The 27635-nt window shown below is 32.7% G+C and overlaps 1 protein-coding gene across 1 annotated transcript; it reads right to left on the bottom strand.

The window, feature by feature from the left end:
* Positions 1–7186: 7186 nt before the first annotated feature.
* On the bottom strand, positions 7187–14175 carry LOC120083270 (inner membrane protein PPF-1, chloroplastic). Its single transcript, XM_039038943.1, has 11 exons — positions 13699–14175; positions 13224–13334; positions 13012–13086; positions 12829–12889; positions 12640–12713; positions 12447–12551; positions 9935–10042; positions 9744–9847; positions 9420–9566; positions 9221–9347; positions 7187–7557 (listed from the first exon to the last, which is right to left on the bottom strand). The coding sequence occupies exons 1-11, from the start codon at positions 14038–14040 to the stop codon at positions 7450–7452; spliced, it is 1362 nt and encodes a 453-aa protein (XP_038894871.1). The 5' UTR covers positions 14041–14175; the 3' UTR covers positions 7187–7449.
* Between the last annotated feature and the right edge of the window lie 13460 nt (positions 14176–27635).

The raw sequence follows: 27635 nt of genomic DNA, 5'->3' as shown, positions 1-27635 counted from the left end.
GAGCCCATCAATGTCTTGAATCTCTTATCTAATACTTCGAATAAAATCGTAGTTTGTATGTTTAATTATTTATGGTTGTTTACGATTATAACTCTAGAGTTTAGACAAGTGTACTATATAAAATCTCCAATCTTAGAGGTGTCATTCATTCCATATTCTGTAACATTCTCTCTAATTAAATTATTCTTTCTTTATCTCGTGGACATAGCTAAAACACTTTAGTGAACCACATAAATCTGTGAGCAGACAATCTTCTCTATTTTTTTACGTTTTCTATATTCTTTACATGTCGATTTCATAGCACGAACGTTCACCACTCATACATTGGCCAATAGTAAGTTCTTAGAGTATGTCTGAAAGTGATTTTTAATGGTTACTTAAAATCATTTTTGTCATATTCAAAATTACTCTCAAATATGTTCTTTTTAATCATTTTAAACCAATTTTGATTACCGCATGAAAATCGTGTTTATTGAAGAGGTAGTAAAACTAAACATTTAAAACCACGTATTTACGTCAGGTGAAATGTGATACAAGGTATTGTAATCTGAAAAGTGGACCTCATTTAATTACGTTTGGTATTATTTACTTGTGTTCCGTACTCGTACTGACATCTGGGGCCTACTTCCAAATCTGTAATAAAAAAGTGCAATTCGTTTAAGGAGCAGAGGCCGAAGGGTAATCAATCCAATTGTAGAAATTACGTTATCATTATAGTTACCATTATAGTTATGGTACTATTAATTACAATATGAGAATTACAAAATCTATAACATTTATTGTTATTGTTACATTACTGTTATCGTTTGACCCTAAAAGGTAATGGTGATAGTAATGATAACGATACATAATTCTAAATAAACGTGATTAAAAGCAATCCAATTACATTTTCGATTGTGACCCATTACGATTGATCTATCAATGAAACTTTATTACAATTACGCCAATTTTCATTACATGTTAGTAAACATGGCCTAAATAATATATTAAAAGTCACTTTTCAAGTATTTAGTTTTGAAAATAAATCATTTAAAAAAATAATACATATATTTGAAAACTACTCAAATTTAACTAAGAATTCATAATAAATCATTTGAAAACAATAAAAATAATTTCTAATTTTTTTTTTCTAATTTTAAAATTTGACTAATAATCCATCTCTTGCAGTCAAGAATATGCAAATTACAGTAAGAAATTCAGAGGAACTAAGCTTAATTCTCATAAATCAAAAACAAAAAACGCAATGGTTATCAGATAAGCCAAACATTTGAACTTTTAGTTAAATCTAAAAATGATAACACGTTTTTAAACCTTACTTTTTCTTTTTGTTTTCAAAACTTGGTGAAAGTAGTGTTTATAAGCTTAGTTATAAAAACCAAATGGTTATCGAATAAATCTTACTTTTTTAAGTTTTCAAAACTTGACATGATTTTTTAAAATACTCCTATATATTAAATAACAAAACATGAAATTCAATAAATGAAAGTAGTACAACTTGGTAAGTTTAATTTTTAAAAGTAAAGGGTTATTAAATATGGTCTATTTTCTTAGTTTTCAAAATTTGACTTGATTTTTTTAAAATACTCTTCCAAAAAGTAGATAAGTAAAACAAAGAAGATCAATAAATGAAAATAGTATTTATAAATTTAATTTTCAAAGACTAAAAACCATAGGCTAAATTTTAAAGTTTTGGATACACAACAACTCACTTGAAAGAATTATATTAATAAAGAAAAAGAAAACAAACAAACAAAAATAAAATCATATCAAGGTGGCATTGGATTCCCTTCCAATTGTCAACCATTCCTTTTCAAAGAAAGGCCATAATTACCATAGAATGTTCCTTACACAGAACCCTATTTTATGTGTTTTTCCTTTTTCTTAAACAAGCTAGCTAAGTGCCCATATTAAAGTGGTCTCTTATTTTCTCTCAATATAATGAAAACAATGACACATATACTATGTCGCTTTCTTTTGTCATTGTTTGTGCTTGCAGCTTTAAAACCAACTGTCCATCTTCATCCCATGGTGGTTTTTGGAGCCACCAACTCAGGTAAATTTCATCACTATATGCCTTTTCAATTAATTTCTAATCACTTCCTATAAAACAAGTCTTGTACTTTTCTATATGTAATTCTAACGAAGTTTAAGCTTTTGATATACCGAATTGAACTAACTAGTGAGAATATGGTAAGATGTGACATAATTAAGAGAATAGATTAGGCTAGATAAAAATAAGAATAAGTAGGCCAAAAGCTTTGATGGAACGGGTGTGTACGATACATTTTAAATAGAATCTACGACTTTTAACTTCTTTTTTTTTAGTTTGACATCATATATAGATAAGATTTTAGTATATATATGTGTGCGTTTTAACTCTTAACTAGCTAGTTGTAAGGTATGATCAAATTTGGTACCTTATTCGCACATATTTTATCTATTTATGAGAGTCACATCTTACCAATTTGTCATTCATTAATTCAGTTGTAAATCCTATCAATATTTATGTAATAAATGGTGTTATCATAAAGTTTATCATAATCAAAATTTAATGTTTTAAAAGATCATGATTTGATACAACAATCAAAATTGAGAGAATTTTAACATTTAAATCAACATATGAATCTAAAATAAAAACACAAGAAGGCTATTTTTAAAAAAATAATAGAATAAGAAACAAGAAAATGGGCTTATTTAGTTGTTTTCAAATTTACTAAGTTTAGTAAATTCGTGTTTGGCAGCCAATTTGCATTTTGTTTTGGAAAACAGTTTAAAGATTTTGTATTCCAAACAATCAAAATTCTCAGAAAAATATTCTTTTATGTTTTCAATATATCCAAATTTTGAATTTTAGATTTCAAAATACCAAATTATATTAAATAAAGATAAAAATGTTTAGAAATACAATATGTCATGTTATAACTCAATTCATTTTTTAAATTAAAATATATAATGTTTTAATATATTATAAATTATATAATATTATAAAATAACAATTATACAATTTTTTTAACATATACATATTTATAAATTAATTAATAATAGTTTATAGTCGACCTAATATTTAGCAGGTAACTAGGACAACTAGTTGTATGATTTATAAATATAGTATCAAACAAATTTAAAATTATTGTTTAAATTAGAATTCAATTTATGAATCTACTACTAAACACATATCTGAAAACATGAAATACAACCATGTTTTGTTGAATCCCTTATCTTCAAATTTCTATTTCTAAACTTCCTATTAAACAAGCCCTAAAACTTTTGATCCTCGTATTTGGTAGTGTTTTAGTCTTTGAATTTACATATGAGGTTCGAGTTTTGGTAGCATTTAGGTTTCTGCCGTCAATTTTAACTCTAATGAAAATTGTCGTGACTTTTTTAAACTATATATATATATCGCCTCTATCTCCACACTTCATCCATGGCTACCACTGCCACTCTCTTTTTCCTTTGTTTATTTCTTTTCCACTTCCTTTGTTCATGTTAAAATAAAGAAATTATTTTAAATGATAAAACTGCTGAAAATATTTATAATTAATAACAAAATATTACAGTCTATCTGCGATAGACTACTATCTGTATCTATTATGATACAAATAATAGCTTATCGTTATCTATCGCGATCTATCGCAGATAGATTGTGATATTTTGCTATTAGTTGTAAATATATTGGTTTATATTTTTCTATATTTGAAAACAACACGTTAAAATATATTAAAGTGGTGATATATTATTAACTTTATTGCTGCCACCTTGCATAATTTATTTTTTTATACAATTGGGGATAGGGAGATTCAAGCTATAGATGTCGTGGCTACTAATACACTCATATGTCAGTTGATACACTCATATGTCAGTTGAGCTATGTTCATTTTGACAATTTTCTTTAGATAACGAAAAAATTGACAACATGAGCCAAATTACTACTAAACTCAAATCTCAAAGGTTATCATATCAAATTTAGAAATTTAGAAACTCCAAATGCTATCAACCCAAACTTCATCAACCAAAAATGTAATTTAAAAGAAAAAATAAAAAAATTATGGTGGGTTGAAAAAATTTTGATTTTTTTATATAAAAAAATCATTTTTTTCTAAACACTTTTGAAAAAAAAAAAAGAAATAAGAAAAAGAAATAATTTTAAGTGCGTTAATATATGCATAACCATTTGAATGGTTTTAGATAATCGAAAGTGTTCTTTTTGGAAAAGAAATATTTGATAAATAAAAAACACTGAGAAAAATTGAATTTGCTTTTGAGAAACAATTGAGAGAAAGATTATCCAAAAATGACTTTGAAGAGATTAACAAAAGAAACTTAAATATATAATAAGAAAAGAAAACCCTATATGTGATTTATAGAGAAAAAAAAAACACATTGTTAAAAGCATTATCTAAAAATGGTAAAATTATTTTTTTTAATAAGTGCTCATAAGTCATACCGAAAAGTATTCCAAACTGAATCTTAACCTACAACAAAAATTATATATTAAATATATATATTTTTTTAAAAGATGCATAAAAACAGGCCTCTNATATAAAGCTTGTAGGTTATATTTCATTCATATTTTAATATGAAAGAGGAGTTCTAAAGTAGTTAATCAACTACTGTTTCTTGATTTTACGTAGAGATAAAATCTGTTCATTATCGGAGCTCGAATTCAAGGTACATCCATGGTGCATTAGTTTCAAAGGTAATATGAACTTATTATAGTTATACTGTCTTATTATGTTCTTTTATCCAACTTATTTTTTTTTCCAAATAGTAAATCTGACTAAAAAATCAATCCATCATTGTATTAGTCTTTACACTAATTTTCATTTTCTTCACAAATTTAATTCTCGTCACTCAACTATAAAGATGCTGTAGTCAAAATTTAGTCCCAAATATGAAAGTGTATGAAAACGAAAACTAATATCCTAGGAAAAAAAAAAGAAGGAAAATTATTTTAAATAACAGAACTGCTAAAAATATTTATAAATAATAGCAAAATATTACCGAACTAATATCTGTGTCTATGATACATATAGACACAGGTAGTAATCTATCACATCTATTGTGATCTTAGACAATAAAACTTTGTTATATTTGTAAATATTTTTATTCATTTTTCTATCTTTGAAAACAATCCTAAAAAAAATCCCTTGTTAAGAGAACAAAGCATTGTTGTTATTATTATCAATATTATTAATCTTTTCTTTTAGCACGAAGAACAAAGTGAAATTTTCTTAGAGAAAGAAATGTGTCAAAAATATCAATATTGACACCGGCCTCGATATTTTTTAATCCTCGAGTGGACGAGAGAGAAAGACATTCATAGAGAGAAAAATTAATATGTTTTTTTTCATAATGGAATTTTTTTTCTCTCATCATATTAAAATAATTAACTGCCAAAACAAAACCAAATTTTCCAACTAATGTTATACAAAATATACAATATTCATAAATCTTACTATAAGAATAATTTTTGAAATTTGCCCTAATTTTTTTTAATGACTTCAGAGGGAAAAAAGTTAATACAAAATATACAATATTCATAAATCTTTTATTTATAAAAAAAATACTATATACCTAATCATTTGTAATAAAAAAAAAAATAACAATAACCATCCTTTTATTTTTTGAAAATTTATTTTAAACGAAAAAACTGCTAAAATATTTACAAATAATAATAAAACATCACAGTATATCTATGATAAGCCACGATTCTATCTGTATCACGCAGTTTATTATAGATAAATAGTAAAATTTTGCTATATTTGTAAATATTTTAGTTCATTTTTCTATATTAAAAAACAACTTTTATATATATATATATATAGTGCCCCTCAAAACAAACATAAAAATCAATTCAAGCATAGCTCCACCCACTACTATCCTAGAGATCGACAATTCAATCTCCCATCTTGTAAGTGTTAAACTTTAAATAAATAAATAAATAAGTCACCTTTTTTTTTTTAATCTGTCCCTCTTCTTTAGATTGATTTTTTAATAAGATGCAAAGAATTCATACCTGAAATTGTGTTCATTGTTATGATGATGGAAACCAGGCAATAGAGAAGAGAGCTCATAAAAAGCCATCAGTGCCAAATCCAGAGGGGAATCATCTGCCTCCATCAAGGAAATGACCAAAGCATGCGTTTTGGCTGTCCATTTCTTTCTGTATTCAAAACATAAACTGTATTCCTATCATCACTTGTAGAATATGGATGAAGACTCTTCTCTTCCTTCTGCCCTTTGGCAATAGATTCACACACTTATGCTTAGAGAATGACTGAAAATACATAATAGAGTTTTTTGTACGGATGATCCATTCTCAGCCACCTAAATGAATAATATCCCACCCCACTAACCAATGAAATCTAACTTTCTGCTTATGTTAGGGATAATCATGTCTATCATAGCCCTAATGTGATGGTTATGCCTATCGCAATCTTCAATTTTTCTCACATTTTGCAGTGCTTTTCCAATGAATATTACGGTGTAGTAGAGATAAATGAGGATCACGATGGACATGATCATCATGTTTAAGACTACGATAGACATGACTATCTTTAACGCGATACTATGTAAATCAAATGCGGTAATAGTGCACTTTGCGTAAACAGAAGGTTAGATTTCATTAGTTTGTGAGAGGCAGGTCAATAATTATTTAGGGGACTGAAAATGAATCAACCGTACAAAAATCTCTCCTTTCATGCACTATATTTCTCACCTTCTTAGACAAAGCTCCGTCAGTAAATTGAAAAACATCATCGTCTCAAACCACATCAAATCAGGACATTAGGCATCAATATCAATATGTACTTCTCAACAAAACAGTAAACCAAGTCTCTCTCCCAGACAGTACTACACTTACCAAAATAACTGATTTCCCCTATAGTCCTCTCTGCCCCCTATCTATTAAGGAACACATTCTCTAACCAACTACCGAATCCTAGTTTCCCTTTTTACCCTTCCTTACATACGTATTTACAAGTGGATGCTTAACAAAAGATGAGCAGGCCAGCAAATAAGTCCAAATGGCAAGTAGTAGCCTCCCTAAATGCAACAGAAATCAATCACTAATTCACATATATCCAATGAAAAATATGTTATTGGCTGAGTAAATTTTTAACTTTCACGCGAGGAATGGCAAAAGATTAACTCTAACTAGATATTCCCAAATAAGCACAGTATGGGGTAAGTCACATTTCTAATGCTTTCATTCAACCTCTTTGGACTTATCAAAAGGTAGCAGGATAATTTATGTTTAACTAATAGGAATACTAATTATTCCCTTTCCAAAAAAAAAAAAAATAGGAATACTAATTGAATTTATTTGCACTATATTCAAAAATGAATTAGCCATAAAAGTGGTGGTCACTATGTTTTAACTACTTCGCAATATGTCGAGATATACACGGCTCAAAATTACCTACAAATATATCAGTATATAATCTTTCATACTGCACGTTTCCTCTTTGATCGTTTGCTTCTCTTTTGTCGATTATAGGCTGGGACTTCTTTGTCTGCACTTGATGCATATGCCTCTTCTAGACTGTCTTCACCCTGTTAAAACACTTCAAATTAGTTTTTGACGAAAGCCTGATAAATCACCAAATAGATATAAACATTGTACCAGCAAGCCATCAATTATCATGAAAATTAATGATCAATGCACAATACAAAAAGACCAACGATCTTCCTCTACTTCGGAATTAAGAAATAAGGACAACGATAATAAGTAAACAGATAAAACAGAGCACTAAGAAAAGATATCATCCATGTAGTTTCATACACTATAATCTATCAGGCTTCAAGCCAATTTGATTTTGAATTGGAAAAGAATTAGGGTCCGTTTGGTAGATAATCTGAGAACAGAAATTTGAAAATAAGGAATTCAATGAAAACAATGTTGTATTTCATGTTTTCAGATATGTGTTTGGTAACATATTTAGAAATCAAATTCCAATTCAAACAATTGTTTAAAATGTATCTGATATTATATTTATAATCCACAAAACTAACTATAGTTACTAAATATTAGATTAAATAAAAACTATTATTAACTAATTTATGAACTTGGTTTATGTTAAAAATTTTGTATAACTATTATTTTCTCATATCATATAATTTATAATACATTATATAATATATCATTTAAATTAACAAAAATAATTGAGTTTATAACATGAAATACTATATTTGTTAATGTTTTTATTATTTTTAATATAATTCTACATTTTAAAATTTCAAACTCAAAATCTAAATACATTGAAAACATAAAAATGTTGTTTTCAAAAATTGCATTGTTTTGATCACAGAATCCGAAAATAATTTTCGAAAACAGAATTCAAACGGCCTCCCAAACATTGATTCACTGGTGAATCTGAAAATATAAAACAGAATCTAAATTGCATGTCTTTTATCTTTTCTAACATAATTAGTAATAACATAGGAGAAAAAAAAATATACAATAATTAATTGGATTATCATACCATCATTTCATGGACTAGAAAATTCATCATATGTGCAATTCAATAATGCAGTAGAAAAGGTCGTCTTTGTTAACAGTTAACACCTAATCAAGTCTAAATATGCTACAATTTGTCGCAAAAAAGATTAATGGTTAAGATTACTATCATAGAACTAATTAGCTCGCTGCAGAGCAACCCCCGCTATGAACATCATCTGATAGACTTGCTTGACAACAATGCAAGTCAAGAATGTCACATAATCAATTACAGTCCATACTCTTGACAGAATAGAAGTAGTTTCTACCAGTATTTGACAAGCACACCGAAAAAAGCCCATTTATAGCGGTTATGAAGAAATTAATAAATCTGTTCCAGACTTTCGTCCCTTTAAATAATCTATTAATAAAGAGCTGTAATTTCTTTACATTTTCATGATCATAATACTAAATTTGTTGAGATGGTATTACTATTACACAATACATTTTTATATATACACGAACTTCATTGATATTTTTCTATTGGGTGCACGGAGGGCCTATTATTCTGTGGCACTTTAGAGTAGTAGTTCCTATACAACAATGCGGCTGTATTTAATTTCAGTAAATCAACTATTTTCTCCCGGAACATTTTTTTCAATGACAGTATAGCAAACAAGACAGCTAAATATTTCACTCCGCAGTGATAGACTGACAGTAAAGTAAATTTCATTTGGGATTTATACTTTCAAGTAAGAACATTCAACACTGAGTTTTTACCTTCTCAGTTGTCTCCCCATCATACCCATCCTCATTGTCAGACTCAGAAGCCAAAGTTTGAATATCTTCTGATCGAGCTGCCTTGCTTAACTTATTCTTCTTCTCATCTTCCCTTAACTGCCTAAACCTATTTTAACATTTCTTGGTCATTAAATGAAGTAAAAAAGCATTTAATAAGTCTCTTTGAAAATAAAATTACCTGTCACCCGTTCTTTCTGATTCAGGCGTTCGTTTGGCACGTCCAGCTGTTATGATTCCAGCAGCATTCTCATTTACAACAGGCTTTGCACCTCCTAATTTGCGTAACCATACTTGCTGAGCCGTGCTTAGAACATTGTTCGTGAACCTAACATATAACATCATTTCTTAGCTAACGCAAACCATTTTTCTAAGAATAATACATACAACAGGAGTCGAATCCAAAAAACAGGCATTTGTGGTGTCTCAGCAGATAGACGATAAGTGCACAACAGAGGAAGATATAGGGAAATAATGAAAATTAGAACCATCATAAGAAACCAACCAGTAAATTGATAATCCTGACGGAACAGACAATGAGAAGTAACCGATCATGAGGGGAAGAAACTTGAAAATGAGGAGTGTGTTCTTTTGTGCTGGATCATCAGTCTGAATAAAAGCAAATCAGACTCAGAATCCTTAAAGAGACTTGAAATGGTCAATTAAACAGCAGACAAACTTGAGATGTGTTTTCACCTGGGGAGGCTTCATGAGTTCCATCGATACATACTGAGATATGACAAGGAGAACAGGTAATACAAGATATGCTGCAGTGTCAGACCAGCCCAATGGTGGATGGCCATCCTGCAAACATAAAATTACAAAACCCAGGTTGAATTTTCTTTAGTCACTAGTATTATTTTTATTTTTATAGCATATACTAACTTTTCTTTTTTGTATGAAGTACTAAACTTTCATCGAGTGAAAATGAAAGAATGTGAGGGCATATAAAGATAAAACCCAGAAAAATGTGAAGAACCATAAAAAGGGCTCTACTCTAACCATGAAAGAGATCTAACTTTATTGAACAAAAGTTTTTTCAGTGCACATTTTTAAAGCTACTAAGGAGTGATATATATATGTATAAACCAACAACAACAACAAACTATATATATATATAGATATATAGATATAGATATATATATGTATGTATATATGTATGTATAAACCAACAACAACAACAAACTATATATATATATAGATATATAGATATAGATATATATATGTATGTATATATGTATGTATAAACCAACAACAACAACAAACTATATATATATATAGATATATAGATATAGATATATATATGTATGTATATATGTATGTATAAACCAACAACAACAACAAAACAAACTATATGAAACATTGATCTCAATATCATTGTCCTCCCCCTTCCCCTCACAAAAAGAGTGTATTGTTATGTGCTGGATCATTTATAGAAGAGGACCCCCTCTACTGCTGTAGAATAGAAAAAGGTAGAGCACCCCCCAGGCTGAAGATAAAACATTGATCTCCATGATGATGTTAATCATTCAAATTTATGTATTGTGCCTTGCGTATTAAAGCTTCTCTATGGCGTCACATGTGTTTGTATGGAGCCTTGGATTGCACAACATGATGGGACTTGGTATTCATTTGTCGTGGAATGTTTCTTTGTAGCATAGAATATGTTCAAAAGAAGTTAGAAATTCTCCTCCAATACAAACAAGAGCTAAATGATAGTTACTCAACCATTTCTGAGAAGTACAAAGACAAATCTATAGCAGCTAATTTGGAAGGCCCTTCCCAACATTCGCAAGTTTCTCAAGATGGTAGCAAATGTAGTAAGAGTCATTTTCGATAGGGGTGTGTTTTGTTAGGTCTATGAAAAGTTTATGTTCATGTTTGTTCTCTATATGGGTGTATTTGTCATTTTGTTTTTTGTTTTTTTTTTCTTTTTCACCCCCTTCAGGAGTTTGTATCCTTTAAATTTTGTTCCCTTTTTATTATATCAATGAGAAGTTGCTTCTTTTTAAAGAAAAAGAAATCTAATTTACATATACATCAATGAATATTCAATTATTAAAAAACTTGAAAAACAATTTACAGCTTTTATGAACATCTATAGAAATTTGTAATGAATTCTTGATGAAACTTTAACCTTGACTTATTTAAGTTAATATTATTAAGCACAAGTATCGATAACTTAAATTAGATTGTGCTTTATTGCAGGACTAGGGAGTAACAAAAGCTAATTAATGAAAAGAGTTTTCTTAAATCACCAATTGGCCCAAAAGTTTAAGCTGATGGGTTAAGGTAAATTTAATTATATATCATCTAATACTCCCCCTCACTTGTGAGCTTGAAATATGAAGAATGCCCAACAAGTGAAAATCAATATTAATCGGAAAGGAAACAATATTGTAGGGACTTGAACACAAGACCTCCCTGGACCACCTGCTCTGATACCATCTTAAATCACCAATTGATCCCAAAAGCTTAAGTTGATGGGTGAAGGAAAATTTAACCATATCAACAAGTTGTATTGTTCATTGATATATATGAAGTAACAAGGTAGTTCGTCACGAGCTATTAGAGACAAGTTTGGATAAATGGAAGGGTCAGGCTTTTCTAGAGGTAGGCAAATATTGTGGATTTTTAGTCTTGAGAATTCAAGGAGAGGGTCCAAGTATCTCAAATCACTCGTGGTATTTTCTTATTGATCCTTCAATAAAATTTCCAAGTCTTATCATAGGATTTCTATAATTTAAGAGGTATCTAACCATCGAGTAATAGAAAATCCAAATTAGATTGGATTGTGGGAGAGATTGGGGGCATTTGACAACTTTTTCTACTGTAATCTAATGGAAAAATAATTTTCTATCAAGAGGAGAATGCATTTCTGTACCACATCAAGAAAAAAATAAACAAAGCAGCAGCTTATGAGTGTATTTGCAAAGAAAGAGTGAAAAAATGAAGCTTTTCAAAATTTTATACCCACAATTTTTCAAAAGCATGAAAGCAACAAACCACGTGAACATCTTTAAAAACAGATAATATTCGCTTCAGATTTAAATGTTCAACAATCAGCATCAGAATCAAGTTCTGGTATCCCGGAAGTGAGATTTGCTTAGATAACTAAAAATAATAAATAATAAATAATAACAAAATAAAAAATGGGCAGGAATCAAAATTTGGGTAACATAAGTCAAAATTGTGGAATTCAATTTACCACAAAAGGAAACAACCAAGAGATTCCAGCTCCACTTTGTCGAGCAGCAATAGTAGTTGGTCCACCAAGAGAGGGAATCCAAAAGAAACCTTCAGTCAGTAATCCCTTCAAGAATTAGTAACATCAGAAAGAACAAATTAGTTATATTTCAAGTGGCCTATATAAACATCAATGACCACAACAGTTTAGTTACCTCATTTGCCACATTAGAAAGGGCCTGATATAGACCAATCCAGACAGGTATGGTGGCTAAAGTTGGGAAACAACCTACAGAAACATGAAATTGGACTTTGAAGTATGCATAGATATCAAGCAAAACCATAAATAAATAAACAACACATGAAAAACAAGAGGGTAAAAAGGACTCGCGAGTGCTTTGTACCTGCCAAAGGATTAACTCCTGCTTGTCTATAAAGCCGCGATGTCTCAAGTTGTATTCTTTCCTTGAAAATAGAGAAAATAATACGATAGAAGGAATTACTTTATAATTGAAACAAGAGAGGAAAATCCCCTCAATCCAAGCTCAAAAGCTTGCTAGCTTCCATAATGGACAGAAATGCCCCACCTGATTTCCTGCATATCTTTGTTGGATGGCTTTGATCTTCGGTTGAAGATTTTGCATAGCCAATGTTGACTCAACCTACACATCACAAAAGCATTGACTCGTGTTAGTTATCCCTTATCCTATACCAACTGGAATGCACTCGTCATAAGAGAAGTATGTGTCATCAGATTATGAGAATTCCTTTTTTAACTGTCATGGCAGAATCAACTAACCTGCTGCTTCGTGAGAGGAAAAGTAGCAACTTTAACAATAACTGTAAGTAAAATAATTGCAAATCCATATGAATATGGGACGTGCACAGCCGCTAGTCCATCCTTCAACACCTGATACAGTTGAATTGGCACGTCAAAATTTCGTTTCACCATTCAGTCACAGAGCAACATAGAAAAACAGATGCATTTCAGGAAATGCCATAAAAGGTGACAGCATATTCACTGTTCCACTATGCATATATGAATTTTTCAGAGTTGTAGTGCTTGATATCATCCATACCCAAAGAATCCCCAAAATACAGAAATTCTGATGATTACTTATGAGAATCTTTAATCATCCGACTTATAAGGACATTCTACCATTTCCAACACTCAATACACTAGTTTCTCTTATCCTCAGCAGAGTAATTAACAAGCGTTGAGACGAAATGAATTATCAGCTATACAAGGCGAGTTTATTGACGCGAAAACTTACTTTAAGAACGACTTCCATGGCCTCGGAGATAAATCCAAACCATCCGCCATTCTTCTGCACCGCGGTATCAGTGGAACTCGACGCCGCGCCACCTGAAACAGTGGAATCCACGGCAACCGCTGCGTCAGCAAGTGTATAGAGCAGGCCTTCGGCTCTGCTAACAATTGCTTCAAAATTGAAGGCGGAATCAAAGGTATGGATAGGGGGAAGTTCATGGAAGCTGAAATTGACTCTGGTGGCGACGTGTCTCCGGTGAGGAAGATTGTGGAGACGAACATGGCGAGAGAGAGATGGGAGAGAAGAACCGACGAAAGGTGAAGATGAAATTAGGGTTTTCGCCATGGGAGAGTTTTGATTCTGGAAGGAATCAAAGGAATAAATTTCAGCTTCGCATGAGAGAAAGAGAGAGAGGAAATGGTTGAAGATGAAAGGGGCTGACAGTCCAGTGGAGGAGGAAGAAGGTCCGGAAATTAAAATTGAATTATCCATTTTCCTATCGAAATGGCAAAGCAAAGGGGAAGTGCCACGCTGTCACCCACACGTGCGGGGCAAACGAAATTATTTAGGGAAAAAAAATCCAATTTTCACATTTTAAACTGAGTTAAGCATCGCTAAAAAAAATTGATAGAGTTGGTTGAAATTGAAAAAATGAAAAAAATAGGGATAAAATTTAAAAAACAAAAAATAAATAAACTATTTATACAAAATAGTAAAAAAAATTTTTTTTTTTTTTTTTTGAGGTTGTTAGAAGTTTGTCGTGTCTATCGTTTATAGGATTATTTTTTTTTAATTTCTGTAAATAGTTTGATATTTTTTCTTTTTAAAAAATATATTTAAATTAGTAAATAAATATTTAAGATTTATAGGGTTTAGATTATTTTTTCTACCTTTACATTTGATTGGTCATTTTCTCCGATTGATGTTAAATTGTGCGTATCGGTTTTATTTTGGAAATATAATTTATATAATTTATGGTTTAGGTAATTTGTTGTTGAAACCATCGTAATCCATTTTCAAGAAGAGCTTGCTTAGAATAATTACAACTACACAATCCTTCGCTAATTGGTTGCTCGCCTTCAAACTATGCCCGAATTAATTTTGTTATTTTTTCCTCAACTCAACAAGGACAAAGTTGGAATTAGTCCAATTTTGATGGAAATCCTACCAAATCTAGCCTATTTTGAGCAGAAATTTTTTTAATATGTTCTGATTTAAAATCGGGCCATGTTTACAGTAACGAGAAAAAAAATGGTAATATGAAAAGTGAGTTTCGATAGATTACATCTGTTGTTGTTTATCTTGTGTTTCGTATTTTGCTGGCACGTGAGGCTCATTGTCTAATATATAATAAAAAAATGCAAATTAATTGATGAACAATGGGTGATTAATGTTTTTGGTGTTTTGAAATTACGTTATCATTATTGTTAATGTATTATAGTATGAAAAGTATGAATTTGTCACATTTACTATTATAGATATTGTTATCGTTTAGGGTCAAACAATAACGATAAAAATAAATGTGACAAATTCATGATTAAACATGATCAAAACTAATCCAATTACATTTACTATTCTTGCACATTATAATTGATTTATCAATGGAATCTTAGTGACATAAGATTAAATTTGTCTTCACCCATTAACTAAGCTTTTGGTCAATTGATGATTTAAAATGGTAACAGAAAAGATGATCCATTATGAGTTCAAACCACTACATAATTTAGCCCAGTTTGGTAACCTTTTTGTTTTTTATTTTTGTTTTTTATTTTTCTTTTTAAATTAAGTATATGGACACCACTTTCACCTCCAAATTTGTAACGACATGATCTTTCGAGTACTCCGACAAGAGTCGTTACTTATAATTACGCATTGGCATTCAAAACATTTTGACCACTAAAGTTGAACCCGTTAAAACGATAGAGACAATTTTCAAAACAATTCACAAAGTCAATAAACAATAAAGGAACAAATAAATAAACTCTTTATTCAAGGCCCCCTAAAAACTTTTATAAAGAAAACATTCAAAACATTAAATTTTATGTCTGACATTAAATTCTAGTTTCAAAACATTCAAATGACTAAAAAAAACATAGACTGAGCAGAAGCAATTTCTCTTGTTCCCATATGGCTCTATCACGGTTCTCGTCTATCACTCGTCAATCTATACCTATCATTGCCTGAAAAACATAAAGGAAGAAAAGGGTGAGTATGAAATATTTAAGAAGTGATCCGCTATTGGACCCTCTAAATAATCTATTATCTAGTCTATCTAGGCATCAATGTACACCCATCATATCGGTCATAATGATCCCAAAGGGTCACATATCAGTCATAAACGTGATATTGAATGAACACGCATTAGTCATAGTGTGTATCCTTAAGGTACACAAATCAGTCATAAATGTGACTCGAAGGAACATGCGCATTGTATGTATCGTGAAGGTACACAAAGCAATCGTAGGTGTGTCTCAAAGGAGCACACGTCAGTCGTAGGTGTGTATCCTAAAGGTACACGATCGGTTATAAATGTGCACACATACAATTATGGTGTGGTCCCGAAGGAGCACACAATCAACCATATGTGTACACATGTCCAGATAAGGAAAGTTAACAAGAATCATGTAAACTTAGCAGACACCAGTTCACATATAGATATGTCCACGGAGCGGGGCGGGGTCAAGGATACCATTCCCCATCCTCCCGCCTCCCCATTTCATTTCTCATCCCTGTGAAATTCCCCATGGGGATTGAGACGGGGATTCTCCATAATTTTTTTCCATTACCTTTTTTTTTGTTGTAAAAAACTAATTAATTTAAATCACTAACGTAAGCAAATTTTAAATAAATAATTAATTTTATCACTAAATTGTTTATTATGGCGAGTTTTACATGACAGTTTAAATTTAAAGACAGATTATTCAAATTTTGGCCTAAAAAAGCTAATTAATTTTTCTAGTAGAAAGAAATAAATATAAATCAAATTATTCACATATATAATCTAAATTTAAATATTCAATTTAAGCATATTCATTATCTTTTCCAATAAATAATCAAATTTGAAATTTAAATGTAATATTTATATAATAATAATAACATAACATTAGATAACTATACTAAATAAATATGTAGAAGCTAATTGGGGCGGAGGCGGGGTGGAGATGGGGACAAGGAATGCATTCCCCGTCCCCGTCCCTGTTCTCGTTTAGCTCACGGAGAATTTTTTTCCTCCATTCCTCACCTAATCAAGGAATCCTCCACCTCATTCGGGGCGGGGTCCTACAGAGCCCTGTCCTCGTGGAAAAATTGGATATCTCTATTCACATAATTTCTTTGTTATAATCATAGTCGTCTAACTTAGGGGAAAAAGAAATTTCAGCATGCCTTCAGTCAATCTTACATAACATCACGGTCAAAATAGTTCAATTGGTCCATATCATGAAGTTAACGGTCTAATCAGTATAAAATAAACAAGAAATTTGAATTAATGTTTCAAATTCTTTATGCTCCAAATTTATTCCAAACTTCACTCAAAGATTCAAATCAAATGTGTGTCACAATGCTCCGGAACTTGTTGAACAATACACTAATGACATTCGAAAACTTGAATCAATGCTTCAAACCTTATGGACAAATCAAGTTTGGTCCAAAATTTAATGTGTACTAAAGAATCAACCAAGAGACCCAAAGAAAACTCATCAACAACTCACCAGATAAAAATCTGGTGAGTGGTGGTGACTCGCAGATGCACAATAGTGAACAACTAAAGAAATATAAAAGTAGCATAGATTTTTTTTTCTCTAAGTGAATGGTCTGGAATGAAGTGGATGCTTGTATTTATAGGAAAAAATAATCTCAATACTAAATTATTTGGGATTCCATAACTTGAAGTAGTAGATAGATTGGATTTGTATAAGACATATTCTCTAATTAGGAAATCCATACTTTAATTAATTAGAAAGTCCATAATCTAATTAATTTGGAAATCCATATTCTAATTGAATTAAAAAAAATCACAACCTAACTAAATTAGAAATTATATAATCTAATTAATTTAACTTAAATCCAAATTTCTTTTATCAACTTAATTTAAATTAATTGTATTCTTCAATTCGGATCCAAACTTCAAAATTAAAGATGATAAAATTTAAAACCATAATTTCCCCTTTTTCTTTTTAAATTTCAAATTCCTTTTAATTTTCAAAATCCTAATTATTTTCTTCTTTTTTCTTTAAATCTTTATCTAAAATAATCCAAAATTCCAAAACTCTTATCAAATTAATCTCAAACCAATTAACTTCTCCAATTATCTTAATTTTGGCTCTAAAACCAAAATTAGAGGAAAAACACAATCCAATAATTGAGATAAATTACATCATTCCAAATATTTAATCAATTTAAAATCACATTTTTCCTCAAATAAATTAAGGGATGTTTTTAAATATAGAAAAATAAACAAAAATATTTGCAAGATATAGCAAAATTTTAGAACTATCAATGATAGACGCTGATAGACATTGATAGAATTCTATTAGTGATAATGAGTGTCTATCAGCATCTATCATTAATAGTTCTAAAATTTTGTTATATTTTGTAAATATTTTCAACAATTTTACCATTTGAAATAATTTATCTAATTTTTCCTTAAATTGAATTAAAATTCCAGTTTTTTACAAATATCTTTTAAACTAATCATCATGCCTTCCAAATTAAAATTTTAGTCCCAATTTATCAAACTAACACCCAAATATTCAAAATAATTTAATGAAAATTACCTGAAAAATTTTACAAAATTTCTTCCTTAGTTATTTACTTTTCACCGAATATTTACAAAACTAAGCCAAGTTTTGAGAACTAAAAAAATAAATTTCAAAAAATTATTTTTGTTTTTGGAATTTGGCTAAAAGATCAACCATTGTATTTAATAAAGATGCAAATCATTATAAAAAAAATGTGGATGAAATAAGCTTAATTAAAAAAAAAAAAACTAAACTAAAAACCAGATGATTACCAAACTGAGTCTTAGATATCCCATTACGATTACACCAAGGGGTCACTTGTTTCACAGGCATCCTAGATTCCAATGAAGCAGGCACTCTGATTACCGTGTTTGTTTTGCACTATTGTGAGATGCCTGACGTCTAAAGATTCCCCAGCATCTTAGGATGCTTGGACGGAGGGCATCTGGAGAGTTTTAGATGCCCTATTGAAATATAGGTTTTTTCAGATTCTTGATTTGATGGCATCCCCATTTTACTTTTTTGTCCTTCCTTTTTATTTTATTTCACACACATATATATTAATCTCCATTTGCATTATATAATCAATATAAATACTGTAACTATGTATATCATATATTTTTAGTTATATCGTAATTCTTATTATGTTTTAGCAACATATTCAAATTTATATTTATATTTAATATTTATTTAATAAAAACATCTTAAATTATGATAAATTGTTTTGTTGAGAAAAACAACATATAAAAATATTATAAATCGTATTAGTTTTAAAAGAAATTTAAATTGATAAAAACAAATATGTTATATAAGTTCAAATTATATCAAATTAACATTCTTGGAACTTTATGTAAATTTAAGTTATTCCCGAGTAGAAATCTTTCAAAACAAACACAGTTATCAAAATATTTCCAGATAACTGCAAAAATATAAAGATACAAACATCTATAATTCCTATTATATATAATTTCGGGCATCTAAGACTTCGGTTATCTACCTTTCGAAAAACAAACGACCCTAATTGGTAAACGTGTTCTCATGGATTTCGGTTATCTACCTTTCGAAAAACAAATGGCCCCAAATGGTAAACGTGTTCTCATGGTTCCAAACACAGAGTAATATTTTTAAGTTTAAACTAATTTTATAATACAAGAGCCTGTAGATTTACTAATTTCTAAAAAAAGGTGAAAATTTATTTTTCCTTTTTTCTTTTTAATTATTATTATTATTATTATTTGTTCCCCTCCCTTCCTACTGTTTCTTCCAGCTCCCTCACAATAAATCATCGTCCCCTTTTCCACTGTTAATCTCCATTAGACCATCTTCCAAGGTAAATTACCAATTGCTTCATTTTTCTCAACTTCCTCAACACATTGGCCTCTCCTTAGAGATGAGAATTCTTCCACTTTTTCATGTTTAATGGTTTAGTTTTCTTCTTCTTCTTATTTTTGCATTCCGAATTTCTCCTATAAACCATTCACTTGATCCCATGTGAAAAGGTAGAATTAAGGTTCATATTATTCCAGCTATTGATTCTGGTCAAAAACTTAGAGAAGCCTATGTAATGTAGTTATTCTTCTCTAAATTTGTAATGATTTTAATGTTTTTTTTTTTTTTAAGAACCAACGGTTTTGGTTTGTTCAGTTCATGCAGTTTTGTTCTTCTTTTCATTAAATTTTCATTTGGGTTATTCTTTTGACTAAAATGGTCAGTGGGTTTTCATTTTTTGGGTTCAGAACGCCAACAGTTTCCTGAACACAACATGTTTTTAGATATTTTTCATGGAAAAGATATACACTTGTGAACCGGCATTTCGAAGAGATTTTCCTAAGAAACAAACAACAATTCAATAACATAGCAAGCCAAAATCAAATCACCTTCTCCTTGTTTCCTGCAGATTACGGCTACTGTCTCAGCTATTTTTGTATAGCATTCTCAAGTTAAACAACTATTGTGTTGGATCTATTCTTTTTTTGTTTGTTATTGTTGAAAATAATAGTTTTAGCCCTAAGGGAATTTTTGTAATTTAGCTTGCCCTAGGGTTTCCTACTAGTCTATTTATATCAGCAATCTCTCTTGTATTCAGATTATCAAAGAATAATAAAAAGTGTTATGTATTGTGGTTTTTTCTCCCTGTTCTAGGGTTTTCCATGTAAACAAGTGTGTGCTATTCTTCTTCTTTTCTTCTTTTACTTTCATCATGGTATCAGAGCGTGAAGATGAAACCCTAGCCACCACTGAGGAAAACCAAACAAGAGAGTCACCATTGCCATCAGCCAACAACAATGATGCCACAACCATCGATATAGTTGTTGTTGTACAGACCGTCGTGGAAAGGTATTTTCAAACAATTCTTCCTCATCTACACAAGCCAACCGATCCAAGTGAGGCCTAGCTGATCGAATGCCTGATCGAGCCAACCAACAACCAGTAAATCGAGACCAAACCTTATGCCGCAATCCTATTGATCAGAACCCAGCAATCGACATGTTCTAGTCAATCGCAGTCGACGCTTTTTAGCCAACCAAAGCCGTTGCAGCCCAGCGCACAGCAGCCACTGCTGCTCTAGTCACGTTCGGGTCTCACCAGCCAGCCGCGTTTAGGTCCTTCCAGCCGCAACCCAACACGCCGATCATGCCTACTGTTCCAGCTGTGTTTAGGTCCCAACCGACTTTGATTGGCAGCTTCAGTCAACAAACTATTTTGATGGCCAGCAGGTTTGAAGTTGGGGAGTCGTTGTTACATTATCTCGGAGGACAACCTGACTGTATGCATTCTAGTTCAAGGGCTCAGGGCACTACAAACCCCAAAAATATGTCCCCAACTATGGTCCAAGAACAATTCACCCAACTTCAACTTCAACTTACACAACAGAACCAGTCTCTTCAGCAACAGATGGTTGCACTCGGGGTAGCTCTTCGAACAACCCCAAATATTTAGTTAGTTCCAACTCAATTAGATCTCTCTTCCAACTTACCAATATATTTAGGAAATCCGGTAACTTCTTTTCCTGCTTTACCCACACCAAATTATTGTCTAGATCAATGGAAAACTCTGCAGGTTTTATTATTGGGGAGAAATTGAGTGGTCATAACTATTTCTCGTGGTCTCAACCTATCAAGATGGCCCTCGAAGGACGTCATAAATCCGGGTATTTAACGGGTGAGATACCAAAATTCAGGCTATATGTTATATTTGATATAACATATAGTGTATATTTATAATAAAGTAGTTATTAATTTAATTGAAATTAATTAAAGGAAAAAAGTTACAACTTCCTCCCCTTATTCTCTCAATGTTTTTAAGTGGGTTAGAGATTTTTTTTATCTTCTTCCTCAATTGGCTCTAAGAGAAGAGTTCTCTCCAAGAAAAAGTTTACAGAGAAGAAAATTTCTTCTCTTCCCTCTCCTCCTCTCCATCTCTTTCCCTCATCCAAGGATTCAAGTAAAGCCTACAACTCTTGCTTGAATCCTTTATCCTAAGAGAATACAGAGGGTTCTTGAGTGGTGGTATTTCGCGTAGAGAAGTAGATCAGTTCGTGATCTGTTCGAGGGAGTTCTTGAAGAAAAGGTTCTTCAAAGGTAAGAGTTTCTAAAATCCTAAGTATTTTATTTCAAGCATGCTGTAATTTAAGATAAATGCATATCTTGTTCTTATTTACTGCAAAACTTATATTCAATGAAAATGGAATTTGGGTCGATTTTTGCTTCTGCTCAAAGGATCTTTTTCAAAAATTTCCTTCACATGTGTCGTGAGATTGTCTGAGACTATCCTTATGGTGGAGTATAGTACTCAAAACTCGAGGAAATATATCGGGTTTATGATTTTCTTGCAGGCCTGAATTCTAAATTTGATGCAGTTCATAGTCGGATATTGGGATATCGTCCAATACCTTCCCTCATGGAAGTATGTTCTGAGGTTCGTCTTGAGGAAGACATATCCAGTGCCATGAATAATTTGTTGATCTCTCCAACAGTTTCCATTGCATTTAACGTTAAGTCATCCGGACCTAATAGTGACAAACAAAATAGTATGCCCCCTCATGTATGCGAACACTACAATAAGACTTAGCATACCAAAGATCAGTGTTGGAAGTTGCATGGTAGACCACCAAATGGGAGACGACGTCAATCACATGATAAGTCAAGTTTTGGACGAGCTCTTGTGGGTGAGTCAGTAGATGGTGGTTCTCAGCCTCAAACCTAGGTGAATAATCAAAATGATTCTGGTGTTGTTGGTGTCGATGCCATTGCTAAGTCAGGTACAATTCAATCTTTTGGTCTTATTAGTGTGAATGGTAACAAGTCGTGGATCCTTGATTCGGAAGCTACGGATCACTTAACCAGCTTTCCTGACCAATTCATTTCGTATTGTTCAAGTGCTGGTAATAAAAGAATCAGGATTGTCGATGGGTCATTTGCGCATGTTTCAGGGAAAGGCCATCTCTCCTCGTTTAAGGGTTTAACTTTACAGGACGTGTTACATGTTCCAAAAATTTCTTATAACTTATTGTCTATCGATAAGATTATGAGAGATCTAGGTTGTCAAGTTATCTTTTCACCTAATGTTGTTTTGTTCTAGGACCTGAGCTCGGGGATGACGATTAACGCTGTCCGGCATGATAGAGGCTCTATTTCTTTAATGCAGATGCTTCCTCTAGGAATTGTGGTAGGACTATTTTGATTTCGTCTTGTTATTCTACTTCTAAAAAAGACTACATGTTATGGCACTTTTGCCTTGGACACAATAGTTTTCAATATATGAAATATTTATTCCCTCATTTGTTTCATAATGTTGATGTCTCTTTTTTGACTTGTGATGTGTGTATTTGGGCTAAACAACATCGTGTCTTGTTTAACTCTAAGCCTTACAAGTCGTCCAAACCTTTTATTTTTATCTATAGTGATGTTTGGGGTCCACCCATCACCACCTTTACTGGAAAATGTTGGTTCATGACCTTTATTGATGATCACACTTGGCTTACCTGGGTTTTCCTCTTTATTGATAAGTCTGAGGTATCATTAGTGTTCCAACAGTTTTATACCACTATAAAGACATAGTTGAACTTGAAAATTGCCATCTTATGGAGTGACAACGTGATTTCTGCATGTCATCTTAGGCCTTTTACTTAGAATTATGAAGGTTGTTAGGTAGAATATGCGGCAATCATGTTAGGAATTCACGAGAAAAAAGTTTGCATCGATCAGTATGATGAATCTCAGCTAACCCGTTACTTTGCGTTAAATCATGTGTTCAATATTCTATTTTTGTAGCCAATGCAGGAAATGAATGCAAACGCGGAAACTAGACCACCGCATAGACGACCGCATGCGGAGAAACACTCCATCGCAAAGGCAAACACATCGATCAACGCATGGATGTTGCGGTAATCAGCCGTATACGTCCATCGCATGGGAGTTGTGCTCGTCAAGCGATTGCGGTCATCATGTAGAGTTGCGGTATTAAGCGAATGCGGCTTATGAATGATTTCGGTTACACGACAACGCAAACTAATGGGATCAACGCAAAGTAGGTGGAATGAACGCATCAATGCATCTACCTCGAGAAAAACCAAAAGATGATGTTGACATTTCACCTACCACGCCATTGGTGGCAGAGGTTCAGAAAGGACTAACGCACCGAATGTCAGACTCAAAGCAGTTCAATTAATGCTATCGGCGACCCAACTCTAAAATAAAAGCCGACGAGCTGAAATTCAAGTTATTCAGGGGAAGATCCTTGTGAACCGGGGACTTTTCCTGCGATCCAGACAAAATGCTTGAGAAGACGATTGAGAGTTCTTAACCTTCTCCATCCATTCCGAGTGACGACTGGAGCCTTTGACTGGAGCTAGATCTCGAGAGAGTTAGCTCCTCTACCCATCCATGGCACCACCGGCAGCTTTGACGCACACCGCTGGGAGCAAATCTTTGCTTCCAGCCGGTCATTTCCTTTCCCTTTTTTTTCTCATATGGTATTGTATGATATTTTGGAATTAAGGAATTAATACAATCTGTTTTCAATGCATTTCTCTATTCTTTCGACTCCATCTCCATCTTCTTGCTTAGCATCTTTACTTTCATTGCAATACTTAGTGTGGGTGCTTGGGTATTGCATACTTAGTCATGTGGATTAGGAATATGAAGCATGTAGCAACCCACCGAGAGGTGTGCGTTGCGTGAGTGTGTGAGTAATCTTATTTACTTAGTGTGAAGTTGCTGCAATGCCTGTCTATAGGCTAATGCATTGCTTGTCTATGAGTAAAGTCAGCAACAATCAACTTCTCGGGAGGGTAATTGGTTGAACGCATTAAGCAATGTATGCGTTGTTCACTAGGGATAGTAACAATCTTGCATCAACCAAGTTCATGCGATTATCTTGTAGTATGTATGCTTCATTCGTCCATTAGGGATACTCGGGAGGGTAGTCTAAGGGCAGGATCTAGGCTTGAGAAGGTCAGGTCAGAATCTAGGCTCGGGAGAGTCAAGTTAGAATGCATAACACAAGAGATAGGAGCTTAGGAATAAGCACTATTTGCTATTAACCCATTGTATGCATCCTAGAGATAGGATACGATTGAGTGCGGTCACCGCAGCGTTGTGTGCATTTTGCATCATCGTATAGGAAAAGAGTAGAGACTTAGGAATAAGCTCTATGGACACTTTTGCATTCAACACATGTGTCCTAGACTTAGGAGCATTGCATTTGCATTGGAAAATGATTTGTTGTGAATGAGCGTAGCATGATCGCATTGGCTTGTATTGACTAAGGTTGTCCTTGCAGTCACTCTTAAGGGTTGTAATGAAATCATCTCCGCATTTTATCTATTTTCCCACACATTTATTTCATGTCAAGGTTCGTCGTATCTCTACCTTTCATGCATATTCTCATTGCATTGTCTGTTAGATAGGAGTAGGAGTATGATTAACTTAGCAACATCCCCTCCATTCTTTTATTTAAATCGCTGCATGCACATCACCGCAAACATATAGCTACAAGTCCCTGTGTTCGACCTCTAATTACTCGAGAAACTTGCGTTCGCGTTATATTTGGTGTGAGCGCAAGAAAACTTGTGACAGGACATATGGTTATCGCATACATTCATTAACGCATTATCAGTCCAATGCATGACCATCGACGCATGACTATCAACACATATCTTAGGAACATGCATCGCATATCGTGTCCATGTGATTTTGGTTGTCGAGTAAAATTGACCTCCTAATTTCCCGCCATCACAACGGGCGTGAGTTCTTTGACAATTCTTTTCGAGATTTCTTAGCTTCTAAGGGAACTGTTCATCAAAGTTCTTATGCATACACTCCTCAACAAAATGGGGTGACTGAATGGAAGAATTGCCACTGGTTGAAGTTGCTCGTTCCCTTATGTTGTCTACCTCCCTTCCGTCTTACTTATAGGAGGATGCTATCCTAATTGCAGTCTATCTATTTAATTGCATGCCTTCCCGTGTCCTAAAATTTCACACCTTTCTTGAATGTTTCAAAGGGTCATACCAAACCACCTGCCTTATTCCTGATGTTCCTCTCCTGGTGTTTGGGTGTGTTATCTTTGTTCATGCCCATGGTACTAATTGCACAAAATTTACCTCTCATGCTTAGAAATATGTGTTTGTTGGGTATCATCTTCATCAACGTGGGTATAAATGTTACCATCCACCTTCTCGAAAGTATTTCGTTTCAATGGATGTTACCTTACTTGAGGATCAACCCTTCTTTTCCATTAATATCTTCAGGGGGGAGAGTTCTAGTGGGTCCACATCACCAATTTCATTTGATTTACCACCTGAATCTGAGCCCGTCTTGAGTATTAACGACACGGTCCTCCCTACCAAACAAGTCCCATGGATAACATACTATAGAAAGAATCTCAGAAAGGAACTAGTGCCACTTGATGCTTCTCCGGCTCCAGTCCATAAGTTAGACCAACATCAGCACCAGGTTCTTGTATCTCTACTTCTAATGATATTGGTGCTTGTTCTGAAAATGATATGTGTAATGTGGGTAAGAATGAAGAAATCGTCAATAGTACTGATAATTGTACTAAGGACACCATGTGCAATACAGATGCGGTTGGAAATAACAATGTTGAGGAAACAACTCCAGAAAGCGATACAATTACAAGGAAGGATGAATGTGTAAAAGATTCGTCAGAAGATAAAACTCTTAAGTAGAATACTGAATGTGGTGAAGGGTCAAATGAGATAAAAAGTCATGATGCCTCTCTTGATCTTTCCATTGCCTTCAAGAAAGGTACTAGATCTTGCACGAAGTACCCTATGCACCGTTACATGTCTTACTGTAATTTGTCTTCCGAGTTCCAGGCTCTTACTACAAGCCTGGATACAGTAACGATACCAAGCGGTATACATGTGGCAATGGAGATTCCTGAATGGAAAGTTGCGGTTATGGAGGGAATGAAAGCCCTTGAGAAAAACAACACTTGGAATCGAGTCTCGCTCCCTAAAGGACACAAGACAGTTGGATGCAAGTGGGTGTTCACCATAAAGTACGAGTTTGATGGAACGATTGATAGGCAAAAGGCTAGGTTGGTTGCCAAAGGCTTTATCCAGACCTTTGGAATAGACTACTCAGAGAACTTCTCTCCAGTAGCAAAGCTAAATACCGTCCGAATTCTTTTGTCAGTGGTTGTGAACAAAGACTAGCCCCTCCATCAGCTTGATGTAAAAAATGTGATTCTGAATGGTGAGTTAGAAGAAGAAGTCTACATGAGTCCTCCCCCGGGTTTTGAAAGTCACTTTAATCACTGAGTCTATAGACTAAGGAAGTCTCTATATAGGTTGAAACAATCTCCGAGAGCTTGGTTTGAAAAATTCTCACTACCTTCGTGAAGTCCCAAGGGTACAATCAAGGGCATCAGATCACACTCTGTTCACAAAAAGGTCAGTATCAGGGAAGATTGCAGTTCTCATTGTTTATGTGGATGACATTGTCCTGTTTGGTGATGATGTCACTGAAATTATCAAGCTAAAAAAGAAAATGACCGAGGAGTTCGAGACTAAAGGCCTTGGGAAATTGAGGTATTTTCTTGGAATAGAAATAGCTCGGTCAAAAGAGGGTATTTTAATTTCTTAACTAAAATACATGCTCGACTTACTCAAAGAGACAAGTATGACTAGATGTAAGCCCGTTAACACTCTTGTGGAATTTAATGCTAAACTTA

The sequence above is a fragment of the Benincasa hispida genome, chromosome 8, assembly GCF_009727055.1.
Source record: "Benincasa hispida cultivar B227 chromosome 8, ASM972705v1, whole genome shotgun sequence".
NCBI classification, from domain to species: Eukaryota; Viridiplantae; Streptophyta; class Magnoliopsida; order Cucurbitales; family Cucurbitaceae; genus Benincasa; species Benincasa hispida.
Note: the sequence above shows the minus strand (reverse complement) of the source record. Positions and strands in the feature narration are given on the sequence as shown.